At 39.8% G+C, this 12,868-nt stretch overlaps 2 protein-coding genes across 4 annotated transcripts; one reads left to right on the top strand and one right to left on the bottom strand.

Annotated features, from left to right (window-relative positions):
- Nucleotides 1-738: 738 nt before the first annotated feature.
- LOC122862607 (WT1 associated protein) lies at nucleotides 739-7,840 on the bottom strand. 2 transcript variants are annotated; one of them, XM_044168055.1, is made up of 8 exons: nucleotides 7,635-7,840; nucleotides 7,025-7,062; nucleotides 6,843-6,898; nucleotides 6,684-6,742; nucleotides 6,384-6,511; nucleotides 4,746-4,924; nucleotides 2,099-2,253; nucleotides 739-1,952 (listed from the first exon to the last, which is right to left on the bottom strand). In XM_044168055.1, the coding sequence occupies exons 2-8, from the start codon at nucleotides 7,052-7,054 to the stop codon at nucleotides 1,294-1,296; spliced, it is 1,266 nt and encodes a 421-aa protein (XP_044023990.1). In that variant the 5' UTR covers nucleotides 7,055-7,062; nucleotides 7,635-7,840; the 3' UTR covers nucleotides 739-1,293. The 2 variants fall into 2 exon arrangements, with proteins under 2 accessions (XP_044023990.1, XP_044023989.1); XM_044168054.1 differs by lacking the exon at nucleotides 7,635-7,840 and adding an exon at nucleotides 7,298-7,521.
- Nucleotides 7,841-9,259: 1,419 nt separating this feature from the next.
- On the top strand, nucleotides 9,260-12,459 carry sod2 (superoxide dismutase 2, mitochondrial). Of its 2 annotated transcripts, none has more exons than XM_044168059.1 (5): nucleotides 9,260-9,283; nucleotides 10,139-10,344; nucleotides 10,635-10,751; nucleotides 11,534-11,713; nucleotides 11,857-12,459. In XM_044168059.1, the coding sequence occupies exons 2-5, from the start codon at nucleotides 10,257-10,259 to the stop codon at nucleotides 12,000-12,002; spliced, it is 531 nt and encodes a 176-aa protein (XP_044023994.1). In that variant the 5' UTR covers nucleotides 9,260-9,283; nucleotides 10,139-10,256; the 3' UTR covers nucleotides 12,003-12,459. The 2 variants fall into 2 exon arrangements, with proteins under 2 accessions (XP_044023994.1, XP_044023993.1); XM_044168058.1 differs by lacking the exon at nucleotides 9,260-9,283 and adding an exon at nucleotides 9,459-9,613.
- The last annotated feature ends 409 nt before the right edge of the window (nucleotides 12,460-12,868 follow it).

The following is a 12,868-nucleotide window of genomic DNA, read 5'->3' as shown; positions in this document are numbered from 1 at the left end:
ACTGGTGGGTAAATGCACCACAGCACCACCATGTGTTTTGGAGGAGGAGTGTTTATTAATTATAATGCCACTTTCCCTTGAGCTGAATTTCACTTCAAATGTAATATAAAGGGCACACATTTAATAAAGACTACCACTATATATTGTTCATTTTATATTTATAGTATTTTTCAGATTATGCTTTCCAAACATGCTGTATCCGCTATGATCTGGATGATCAGAAACTGCACTTTTGGTTTGCACATACATTTATGCACACTGGTTAGGGTAACTACGTACTTTATATAACTTTGATTTATCTGTACATATGTGTTTTCTTACTTATCTGTATCCCGTTCCTTTCTACCTCTCCGCTCTTCTTCGTGTGCTACTGTAATGCTTAATTTCCCTCTAGGGATTAATAAAGTTTCACCCAAATTATGTTCATCTGAGATTTATGTTAAAGATTTAAAATTAAGACATCTGCACCATAAGTCATAATACAAGCAAAACCCTTGTAAGCTTTTTTTTTTTTTTTAAACATGCCATCCTCACATTATATTAACTTTGAAATAAGGCAAAAGTTGAATGCTTTTATTTTGATAAAACACACTGAAGGAGCTGTCTTTCAGACCCAGTGGGGAAGATTTTATGATGAGGCCTTTTAAATATTCATGCTTCAGCTGAGCCAATAGATTATATAAGTAATGAGTTTCCATACTGATCTATTGATGGGTAGTAAGAATGGGTTTCACTCTGTAGTATTAAAAATCTTTATTGGTATTTGGTCAGTACATGAAAAGGACTGAAGTCAGAATAATATGAACATCGCATATAAACTACTCACAATTCAACAGAATCTTTTGAACAGAATTTTTTGTCAATGAAAAATTAAAATTGCATTAAAAAAAAATACACAGGCCAACATCTAAAAAAAAAAAAAAGACCTTGTTGAATATTGCGAAGCTACTGTAATTTAGTGATTTTACTGACTTTTGACGATGAGTTACAACACCAGATGCCTGATTTCAGTGTCAAGAGCTCAAACAAGAACAGCATAGACATGCTCAAATAAACAGCAGAATTAAACATACTAGTTTTAAATCATACATCCACTCAATTCAAATCTAACATTAACCCATACCTGTTATATCCCTGTTTAGCAACACAAATGTGACAGAGGCATCACGATAGGCAAGGGGAGGAGGGTGAAAACAAAACGTCTCGGACAGCAGTGCTGTGTTACAGACTATGCATTTGTTGCCTTGTTTGTATATTGTATAAAAAAGAAAAGACAGTACATGTCAAAGTACATTACAAAACCGCACTGTCGCTCGTGTTGGAGTCTAGGCCGTTCTGAGTGTGCCGTGACCCTGCAGTCCTGGTGCCCTTGGTCACCAGGGCAGCCTTGTCCTCATGGGGGTCGGTGGTGGAGTCTGTGTCATTCGAGTGCTGAGTCAATGATGTCTCGCTGCCCGTCGGAGAGTCCACGCTCTCATACCCTGCACTCAGCTGGCTCCCGAAACCCACAGGTCCTCCAACTCTCCCAGCAGCAGTCTGACTCCCTGACGCCTCCTCCGAGTGGTTGGACAGTTTGGTTTCAGCTTCACCGGGGCTGGAGACCATGGGGGACATGGGAAAGTCTTCCTCTGTGCTGCTGACCTCCCGGTACAGGCTGGGTGTAGTGGTCTCGCTCCTCTGGGATGAGTTGCCATTGCTTGGTCCATTGGAGACCCTCCCGTAGTCTTTGCCCATTGGTTCAGAGGGTGCGCCGGCCTGCTCAGGCTGGGTGGACGGTTCAGCAGACAAGCTGGAAGCAGTGGGTGAAGTCCTGCTGGGTCCTGCTCCGGCCAATGCCCCCTGAGTTTGAGACAGCTGCTGACGAGACTCCTTCAACTGCTGCTGCAGGACGAGGATGGTGCTCTGCATCCCCTCTACCTCCTCGTCTAGCTGGATGATAAAGTCATTCAACTCTGGGAGAGTTCAGGAACAGACCAAGAACAAAGTCAAAAATCAAATCAACAGTAGCATGTTTAAAGATGTACATATGACAACCAGTCACACTTGGTAAAGTAAAAATGGTCAGGCTGTGAGATGTGGATGCTGCACATGTTCTCACCGTCTTGACTGGTCTTGAGCTCCTCGCTGTACTTCTTCTGAAGGGCCAACTCAGCTTCCAGCTGGGCGATGCGTCCCTGGGACAGCTGCCTACCCAACTCCTGGTTTTCCTGAATCAGCATTCGACACTTGGCCATCAGTTTCTTCCCCGTTTGGCTGTAAGTGAAACAAGTCTCACATCACACAGTGAACCAGGAGGCAAACACAACAGGCAAAGAGATGCCATTGATCTGTTCCAACTGCCCGATCCACATGCTGAGGGTCAACAGAAACTCTTCAACCTGGCCATCCCTAAATGACTCTCCAGTCACAGCAGGATTTTCATTATATCCATTAGATTCCAATGCAAAATAAAATTATCAGGACCCCACTGACACAAATCTGTTCTGTACAAATAAATAAATGTTAATTATTTTCTTGTAAAAGATCCAAAGTACAAACTCACATTTTTTTCTATGACTAAAATAAGTTAAATTATGAGTATGTGTTAAAAATCTAAGGTCCTCACTGTGGCTAAAACCCCAAACAAGCTACCTAGACCCACATTTCTCTGGAACTAATGCATCCATTCTTACACTGTAACTTAATTCACCATGTTGCGTATTGAAGACAAGTGAGCACCTTTAAAAACAACAGTAGCAATTCTGCTGCTACCAAATTCTCAAATTCACGAACTCGCTACATCACTGACTTTGAAGAAAAAGAATAACAGAGTAATATTAGAATGGCAGGCTACAAGAAAAGCTACACTTTAAATGTCAACCCTTAACTATGAGTAGCAAACAAGGAAATGTGCACTGCAGAACCAGGCACTGGTTTCGTGTAGTCATCACTTTAAATACACAGAAGCAAGTGTTTCAACAGTAAAATCAAAGTTTAAGGTGCTGCTTTCTCAACGTCACAACAGGTTAAGGAAAACTCCAAATACTGCAACAGTCCAGCACACCTGTTTTTTTTGTTGTTGTTTTTTTTACATTAGCAGTTACTGTGGTTATGCTTTACAAAAGCCCTAATCAAGAAGCCAAATTTGCAGACAAATAACAGGCATACACGTTATTTAATACTATAATTAACTGCCATCTATTTAGTCTATAAATGCCTATGGAAGTCATCTTGCTAGAGGAAAATTAAATATTAACAGTAATGACAAACTCAGAAACTGTACTCTATAAAAGCAGAAGCAGTCATTCAAATGGTAACAGCTCAGAAAAGCATGTATGTTATTCTTACATAAAAAATTAAGCACTACACATTATTTAGTTAATTGCATTTACTGCTCATCTTTTCAGTAGTTTCGTAGTTATCATAACCATTAATTTCTCTAAAGGACTGGGAAGACATATGCTTTCAGCTCTCAAAAGGCTGTGTATACACTGCCAGCTCAAATCTCACTCGTTTACTTAAGTGTGAGAGACCTGAGTATAAATTAGTTTTTAAAGACAGGAAAAGACATAACAGATTCCACGTGTTTCATTCTAAAACAGTGGCTAAAGATCTGTGCCACACAGGAGAGAAAGAAAAGTCTAATCAGCTATTAGCGTAAATGGCTGAGGGAGAGATTGTGAGGTCAATAACAAAAATACACAAATACAATAAATACATTCTCATCAACTCATAACATGACTTGTTAAAGACATTTGCATTCACAACTTGAAAACAGGACTCAGTGCACCTACAGCAGTGTGTTTCAGTATTCATCTGAAGAATTAAGCAAAGCTTAATTCATCATAAAGTGCAAATGTTTATACAAGTGTAAACAATCAAAGCCAATCATGCTTCTTGGTTCACACACACTGCAGTAAGTGTTTGTTTGAGAGAAACAAGAGAAAGATCAAATGAAATGCCAATAAAAAGAAACAAGTCACAAAATAAAACATGTAAATACACTCTACCGTGAGTGGGCCCATGTTCAAAGACACAGGCGACTGGACCCTCATGCCTGAACCATAGTCCTCTGTGGACCAAGGATCTGGCTCCGCTCACAGTCTTAACATCATTTCTAGTGGCTCTTCCCCCCAAAGTCTTACTTTTAAATCCTAGAAACTTTCCTCACGTTACTGCAATGTATCTAGACTGTCCAAAAAGTCTTTACGTTTCTCAGGCAGACTAGAGGGGTATGTGTGTGGTGTAATCCACAGTTAAATGTCTTTATAAACCAAGTATGGGAATTGTCTGTAAAATGTTCAATTGCTGTTTTAGGCTAGGGATGCTCCCTGCCTGACTCACCCTCCACCATAACCCCTCTATTTAATATGTGAACTGTCTGGTTTGGGCTGAGGGTGCGGGAAGGGCATATCCGTGTCGGGAAGTGAGTGACCACCTCTTCAGGAACAGTCCGGACTCCTTCACGCCCTTGGACGGTGAGGGGATACGAGGGGACAGAGCTGAAACACAAGTGTCACCTGACCATACTGTCTTTTCACTTTAGGTTATTTGATATGTAGCTGGCACAGTGCAAGAGTACAAAAACAGTTTTGTTTTGCAGTGACTGGCTTTCTGTAAAGTCTGAGTCTTGTGGTGAGTACAGCATTTGTCAGCCTCCCCCCCCCACCATTGTTCCTGCATGCCTGCAGTGAGAGTGAGGGTGGGGGGCATGAGGAAGTCTTGACTTTTTTGGGGGGGAGGGGGGTTATTTTGATTGTCTTTACCTATCAGGTGTAAATTTCCAGGCACTCAGTTCATTTTGGGCCTGCTCCAGTTTGTCTTTAGTCTGTTCTAGTTCAGCCTTCATTTTGAGGAAAAACAAGTTGATGGCTGGGTCCACCATGGATGACCGCAGTTGGGCCGCACTCGGCTGCTGGACTTGCTTGAGGTACTGGATCTGGGTCTGCAGGATAAAACAAACAGGTGTTATTGAATGGTAAAGTGCAGTATATCTCTTAGTGCTAGTCCTTCAGCTTGACCAATCTCCAGTCGATGGAGCAATATTTGCTATTATTATTATTAAGCTTATCAGATGGCTTTTCTATCCTGAGCCTCAGGAGAAGAAACTGGGCCACAAGAGATTACTAAAGGTGAGGACTCGAGCAAAGTCTGCATGTTGCCTTTTCAAATAGTATGATCAGTTTTGAACAGTATCTGGATTTAAATTCAGATAACTGCAAAATAAAAATACTTGGTTGGATGATAACTCATACTTAGTAAGATTAATCTTATATTACATCAAATCCATTTGAATTCTATAATAAAAGCTATTGTTAGATATGAGCTGCCTTCCTGGACACAACCAGGAGAATTTTCATTCTAGGAAAAACAGACAGGTTCAAAACAAACAAAAACTCACCTTTCACAATTATGATGACCTCAAATTTCCACAGAACTCATTGAATATATTTACATGAGAGGCAAAAGGCGCAACCACTATGCCTCAAAACACAACAGCCAGCTAATAATTTAGCCATTTCAGTTGAAAATGGTATCCTACTGTTTCCAGCTCAGTGGTCAAAAGGACATCAAGTGGCAACAGGGTTTCAAGTTTAAAACCTTTCTAACCTCTACCGGGCAGTGAGTGTTGTGTTTACCTCAGCTGCCCTGTAAGAATGGCATGTGCTGCCATAAAGCCACTGGGCGATCCACTGAGCTGTCAATGTGATAAGAGCAAAAGGATGCCCTCCTCGACACTATTTACCTTTAGCCTACATACCTTGATAATGAATGAATACAAGGTATAGCATAGTGCTGAAATGATGTAGATTAATAGATTAGTTGACAGAAAGGAAAATTAGAGGATTCCAATTTTAATAAATGATTGCTTGCTTAAGTTTTTCAACAAGAAATTACAGGACAGAATTTGCTGATTAGAACTTTAAAATGTTGCTTGCTTTTTGCAATTAATATCATTACATACACTGTGCGTTGTGGATTTTTTGCCCACAAGAAAGCAAGTTTAAGACATGACAACTATGAGGAGTATATGTCAATAATAGACATTTAACCCAAGATCAATTTATTTAAAAAAAAAAAAAATCCAATAATTAATAAAGAATAAATGTAATGGTCAGCTGCAGCCACAGAGTGGTGGACTGGAGTTAAGCAATCATGGCACAGCGTAATACATTATCACTCACACTCACAGGGTACTACTGATAGCATCATCAGCATCAGTAATTATAATGAAAAAGAGTTCAGTTACGCTCTAAGAGGTGCATCAACAATTCTGTTAGAAGCAGTCAAAATCAATTTAATGAGTGCATCTAATGCTCTCCCTTTAGGACAAATAATAAGTAATAATAAGTTTCCCATAATCCTATCAAAAGCAGTACGAAAGTGGAGGAATAGATACATACTGTGCACTCTTGCATTTCCTGCTCCTTGGTGGCAAGTCGCATGACCAAGATGTTCTCCCTGCGTGCAGACTCCTGCTGCTGCTGTTTGAGCTTCTCCTCCGACTCCTTCAGCCCTGTTACATCATTGGCTAAGACAGTGAAGAGAGGAAGAAAAGAAAGTGCATCAGAAGAAGCATCCCTTTCACAAGCAGCCAAATATAGTGTGCAACACGTAGCAATTATTGCTGTCAGAGATGTTGGCAGGAGAAATCATGTTCATGTTGTATTGGATTGCATTTATGTAACAGCAGATGTACTTACAACATAGCTCTGTGTATTTTGCCTCCAGGACCTGGACATATGCTTCATGCTGTTTCCACCTGAGAGGAGCAGAACATGCGTCAACATTATCAGCTCAACCTAAATAGATCAAGTTTTCTCACAACATAATTAATCTCCAATTGTAGAGCTGTCCTCTACCTTGCACACAACTCCTCTCTGGTCAGGGTCTTCATGTCAGATTCACTGAGGCGAACCTGTACAGAAGAAAACCAAGGACTGATTAGACAAACAAGTCCATCAGTCAATTAAACTCATATTTAGACATGAAGGGGTTCATGACACATGATAAACAAAACACCTAAACTAGAAAGGACACTGACCTTCTTGGGTAGAGGCTCCTCGTTGGTCATTGTGAACTCTAGAAGTAAATATAAGAGGATATCATCATTAATCACACCCTGGTTTCGTGTGTTAAAGCGGCTGCATCATCTTTTGCTGTAACGCATTGGCTCCTTCACACGCTGTAAAATATGACATGTATGACAACTTTGCTAAATTGCTACAAATACTGTGGTTTCTGACTAACAAATGAAGCTTATTGTGTGTGGCGATTACGTTAACTACCTGGCCGACCAAGTAAAAGTTAACATTACCAGTTAATAACAGCTCTCGAGCCTAATGTTAGCTGGTGTGGCAGGCGGCAACGATGGATAGCAAGGAACAGAAATAAGCTAACCAAGGTTAACTCTCGGGTGCTAATAACATTTAGCATCCGCTAGCAAAATAAATAGAAGGTATGAAACTACAGTGTTAAGCCACAAAATTGTCTTTATGTTCCGCCTGGCAGCATGCAATTCTTGGCTCTGTTTTCGGCTCCTTGTTATCACAAAATGGCGGTGAAGGAAGTGACTCCCTCCCTTGCGCTCCTTTTCCTGAAACTAGTGGGCTCTTGGCTGCAGATATCAGGCCTACAGCCATCAAAACACTTACCAGACCCGTTTCTTTCGATGTTTATGGAACCTCTCGGCTTCACAGATTCGTTACAAGGCGCAAAATTGCAACTACGTTAAAATTTGCTGTGGATTTATATGTAGTTGACTCGCTTCGGCGTAATCACCATCATCTTCGTCACTGAGGGCAGAACAGAATGGCTCTGGCCGCGCTGCTGCACTCGCGTTACTGCGGAGTACGAGCAGAGACGGGGGAGAAGCAGCGGACCTCTCACTCCGCCGCGATTTCCGGATCCTAAAATGTGGCTGACACACACGAGCTACAGGGAAACATGGTCTTTGTCAATTCATACTTCAGCTCAAATAACAGTAATAGTCAGTGATGGAAAGTACATTTACTCAAGTACTGTACTACAATTTTGAGGTACTTTTACTTGAATATTTCAATTTTCTGCTACTTTATACTTCTACGCCATTACAATTCAGAGGGAAATATTGCACTTTTTACTTCAATACATTTATTTGATAACTTTAGTTACTAGTTACCTTGCAGATTCAGAATAATATTACAAAATATAATCTACAAATAAATGATGACGTCTGATTATGGATAAAGATAAAACTTTATTGATTTCTTTGTGATATTCACAAGCTACCTGGCAGTATATAAAGTACAAAATTAGCCACAACTTTAAAGTGATGTACACATTAATGCATCAATAATTATAATCCAATCATATAATATAGATTATTGATCTGTATATCAGACATCACCTTGGCCTCTGGGACAACGTGATGGATATTTTCCACTATTTTTAATTACATTTTGTATGGCAAATGATTAATTAAGGAAATCATTTGCAGATAAATCCATAATGCTAATAATTAGTTGCAGCTTTGGTGTAGTTTATGATGGCAGTGGTTGCAGTGCTGTGCTGTGACCCTACCAGAGCTTTTGCCACGTTATACTACTTTAACCATACAATGCCTCTATACATATTTTTTGGTTTATCATCAGTTGTGAGTTGAGGCTTCTCATTCCCTGGTGTTCACTGATTTATGCATGATGAAAATGTGTGCTTATTTTGTTAGCATGAGAAATTTCTTGAATGAGATGTGGGAAGGTCTGGGAACCCTGACTTATTTTGGCTAATTTGTTTGTTTGTTGACCTTCAACCAGGCCAGAAAAAATACAGAGTGACAACATTCACTTATTTGTCCATAATATTAAAGTCTGTAGTCCAGATGAGTTTCTAGGTTACTTATGCAGTCTTTATGTTTGAAAAATTGTGAACCCACCAAGAATATCACCTGCTATTGCAAGCTGAAAATTGGTGTTTTGTCAGAAATACTGAGGTCTCATTGGTTTAATTCCTGAGTGATTCATTGTCCTTAACATAGACGATCTCTGGCATTGCCAGAGAGATGTTCACGTGATTCTTTACTTTGCTGTTAGTTTTGATAATTAAAATTGTGCAGCCTACTTGTACAAATTATTTACAGTTATTATGACTATATTACATTTTATTGTATGTTATTAATTTACCCTTAATCCTGTGTTTCATAACGAAAATATAATATAATATATTTTATAGACAGAGCACATTATTTCTATATCAAATTATGCAATGACCCCTCACCTGCGCTCCTTTGAACTTTTATTAAAGCCACGGAAAACCAGCCAGAAGGGTGAGTAGAAAAATGTTATGGGAGAGGGAGGGGTAAAATTCATAATCTAATATGTTTAAAATATATTGCAATATATCACGTTTTCATCACACATGTCATTGTATATTATCTATCAATTGTTCTAAAAGGAGTATTGGTTTCAGCTGTCGCAGTCGAGGTTTATCTAATTCCTGTACACTCTATCAACACCCCCACATGACTGTAATGGTACGGTCGCCTGCGCTGTCAACCTGACTGCACATTTGAAGGGCAGTTAGTTTGTCTGCTCTGTTCCGTCTGCCCTAAGAGCACTATCATGAACATGCTTTGCAGAGTTGGTCAAATACGCAGGTAAAACTGATATCAACTTACCATTGCCCTGTTCAAGCTGCACAAGGAAATAGGACGGCTGAGTCCTGCTAGCGACGATTGCTCATGAACTTGAGACAGTTGTTTATTCAGAGCTAACCGTTAGCTTGCTAGGATGCTAACTTAGTTTAGCAGCTCAGCAAGGTTAGCTTGTGGCGCACCAAATGAAGAATTTTGTTAAATTCTCGCCCAGTCCTGCACTCGTGGCCTTCTTTGTGAATTGTTAACTTTATGTTATTAGAGCCCACTTGTTCATACCTAGCTAACTCGGTGCCACCAGTTCATAGGGCTAATATCTAACCACTTATCTAACTTACTGTATGTTAATCCACAACCAACACCAGACATTTAGGTCACTTAAAGCCAGTTAGTGAAGGCTTATCAAACTGCTGAAACTTAAACTGATGAACCTACCTGTGCCAGGCTATCTTGGGCAATTTAATCATACAGACATCACTGGTAGCAAAGTCATTTTGGTTGGTAAATTTTTCCTCTGCTTTGTTTCAGGTGCGCAGCCAGCCTCAGCCAAACTGTAAACCAGGCAGCTGCATCAAGGCAGAAGCACACGCTCCCTGACCTGACATACGACTATGGCGCCCTGGAGCCCCACATCAATGCAGAGATAATGCAGCTGCACCACAGCAAGCACCATGCCACATATGTCAACAACCTTAACATCACAGAGGAGAAATATCAGGAGGCACTAGTAAAGGGTATAAACACAAACTCACATGAACCAATCAGTGAATTGCTTCTGTGTATGTAAAGATGGATTCGTTAATATTAAAGAATTAACTACATCACGTTGTAATCTAAATGTTGACTTTCGGGATACATTTTTTTAACATTTATGTCAGGAAAACATTTGTGTGTTTAACATCTATCACTATATCATAAACCTGTTTAAAATTGTATACATGTGTCTCACACACGTCAACAATCACATTTCTTGACTGATCTGATATCTCCGTACTCACCTGCATTTATTTCACTTGTATTTTAGGAGATGTGACAGCACAGGTTGCCCTCCAGCCTGCTCTGAAGTTTAATGGAGGAGGCCATATTAACCACACCATCTTCTGGACAAACCTCTCCCCAAATGGTGGAGGCGAGCCACAGGGTAAGGCAGAATCGCATCAAAAACATTGAACAGCTTGTCTTCTCTTATTTTTCCTACATTGTTTTGTAGTGAACTTAAACATATAAGCAACATATGACTCTATAATGTAAAAGGCTGCTAGTAGTGCTGGACCTACTGTGAGTGAGTGAATGAACACCCACTCTGCAGCTCTGTGCAGCTTTTAGCTTGTTATTGGGTTATTATTGGCCCTTAAATTATGTATTTTTGAGTCTCACCCACCCTCTCCAGCCAACTATAATAAAACATAGCCAGTGAACAAGCTCAGACAAGCTGACCTTCACAACACAAAACAGCAGAGTAAATGAGTGCCTTGTGAAGCATCCAGTAAGCTAAATATGTTTTTGTTAAAAATGGGAGTTAATATTGGACTTATATTCATCACGGAGGGAAGAAACATGACTCCAGTGTTTGTGGAGTCAGTGCCTGAAAAGCTGGTGGTATCTCAGCATTGTGTTACACTAAGGTTGTTTTCTTTAGTCATTCTGCCCTCTAGTGGTCAAAGATGCTGCCTTAACGGATTATATGGGAGACGTCATTTAGCATACAGATTATTATATGGCTTGCCTAAAAAATACATTTTTGTTATTTATTGCAAAAGCATTACGAGAAGTGATTTTCAGTTAGTTTGAGGCTGACAGCTTCTTACCAGATCATGTACAAAATATAAACTTTGGTTTATAAACCTGAAAATGCTTTCTGATTTTGTTTCTTAACATCTAGTATTTCCCTGAAGTAGCACCTGTCTGTGTCACTTCTTACAGGGGAGCTGATGGAGGCCATTAAGCATGACTTTGGCTCCTTCCAGAAGATGAAGGAGAAGATGTCTGCTGCTACAGTGGCAGTGCAGGGCTCGGGCTGGGGCTGGCTGGGCTACGACAAGGAGAGTGGAAGACTTCGTATCGGTGCTTGTGCTAACCAGGATCCCCTGCAGGGATCTACAGGTCAGTTGAAACAGCTTTGAAGTAGAGATAAGACTTTCTTTCTACAGTGTGTCATTTACATTTTCCCCTCATACTGTCCTTTGTCAAATGCCACATATGAGACGGAGCCATCAGGGTAATTGTTTCCTGTCTCTGACCCTCAGGTCTCATCCCCCTCCTTGGTATCGATGTATGGGAGCATGCTTACTACCTTCAGTACAAAAATGTGCGACCAGACTATGTTAAAGCTATCTGGAATGTCATCAACTGGGAGAATGTGAGCGAGCGTCTTCAGACTGCCAAAAAGTAGAATCTAATCCTCAAGTACCCCCATAAGCCCTTTCACCCTGACCTGGACATGGATCAAATAGAAGTTGCAAATAATGTTTTCCCTTGCATGGTGTTTTCTGATGATCAGCTGCATTAAAGTTGATTAAGTTTAACTTTAAAATACTTCCTATATTATTGCAGATTACATTGTCTTCGTGGCAAACATACCACACAGGTTGAAGCAAACTTAAAAAAGTGCTTTTTGTCTCACTTTTTTTCAAGCGCACAAATTGGCCTCCTTTCACATCAAGGCTGGCTTTTGTTAATCACACCCAAATATTGGCTGCCATACGTGTAAACTAGGTGTCAGATAACCAGATTGCATATTCAGAGAGCTTTGTCTTTTGTCAGAATAACTCTCACTAAAATCAGACAATGTTATTGAAGTCCATGTTTTTGATGTATTATAATAAAATTATAGGATTTTGATTGTAAAAGCTTGATGGTTGATGCTTCATTCTTCTATCTCTATGAGCTGTGATAGAAAGCCCCAAAGATACTTTTTAAATATACAGTATTGTTAGAGAGTTATTTAAGTCAGAGAAGGGCAACAGAGAAAATAAAAACATGATGATTGTGGTCACAGTGGTGACTTTTCTAGTTCAGTTCAGATCTTTATGCTTCCACCAGAGGACAATAAAGATCACTGTTAGTGTGTGTTTAACATGGGTCATGGAATTTCTAAATTTAAAAAAGTTTTGGCAGTATGTTCAAGTTAATGTCAAATTAAGTTTATTTATTTATTTATTGATTGATTTTACAAAATTTGGGGAGTGCATGTAAGAAAATTCAGAATTTATGAAACCAGTCCACTTCAAAGTGCTCTCCCTGGCTGTAATTCTCAGC

The sequence above is a fragment of the Siniperca chuatsi genome, linkage group LG16, assembly GCF_020085105.1.
Source record: "Siniperca chuatsi isolate FFG_IHB_CAS linkage group LG16, ASM2008510v1, whole genome shotgun sequence".
NCBI classification, from domain to species: domain Eukaryota; kingdom Metazoa; phylum Chordata; class Actinopteri; order Centrarchiformes; family Sinipercidae; genus Siniperca; species Siniperca chuatsi.
The sequence above is the reverse complement of the archived record's forward strand: the minus strand, read 5'-3'. Positions and strand labels throughout refer to the sequence as shown.

Coding starts and splice junctions, on each gene's coding strand:
- sod2 (XM_044168058.1), top strand. CDS start 9,579: ATGAACATGCTTTGCAGAGTTGGTCAAATACGCAG. Junction 10,752..11,533: donor TGGTGGAGGCGAGCCACAGG/GTAAGGCAGAAT, acceptor CACTTCTTACAG/GGGAGCTGATGGAGGCCATT. Junction 11,714..11,856: donor TCCCCTGCAGGGATCTACAG/GTCAGTTGAAAC, acceptor TCTGACCCTCAG/GTCTCATCCCCCTCCTTGGT.
- LOC122862607 (XM_044168055.1), bottom strand. CDS start 7,054: ATGACCAACGAGGAGCCTCTACCCAAGAAG. Junction 6,899..7,024: donor AGGAGCCTCTACCCAAGAAG/GTCAGTGTCCTT, acceptor TCTTCTGTACAG/GTTCGCCTCAGTGAATCTGA. Junction 2,254..4,745: donor TGGAAATTTACACCTGATAG/GTAAAGACAATC, acceptor TTTCACTTACAG/CCAAACGGGGAAGAAACTGA.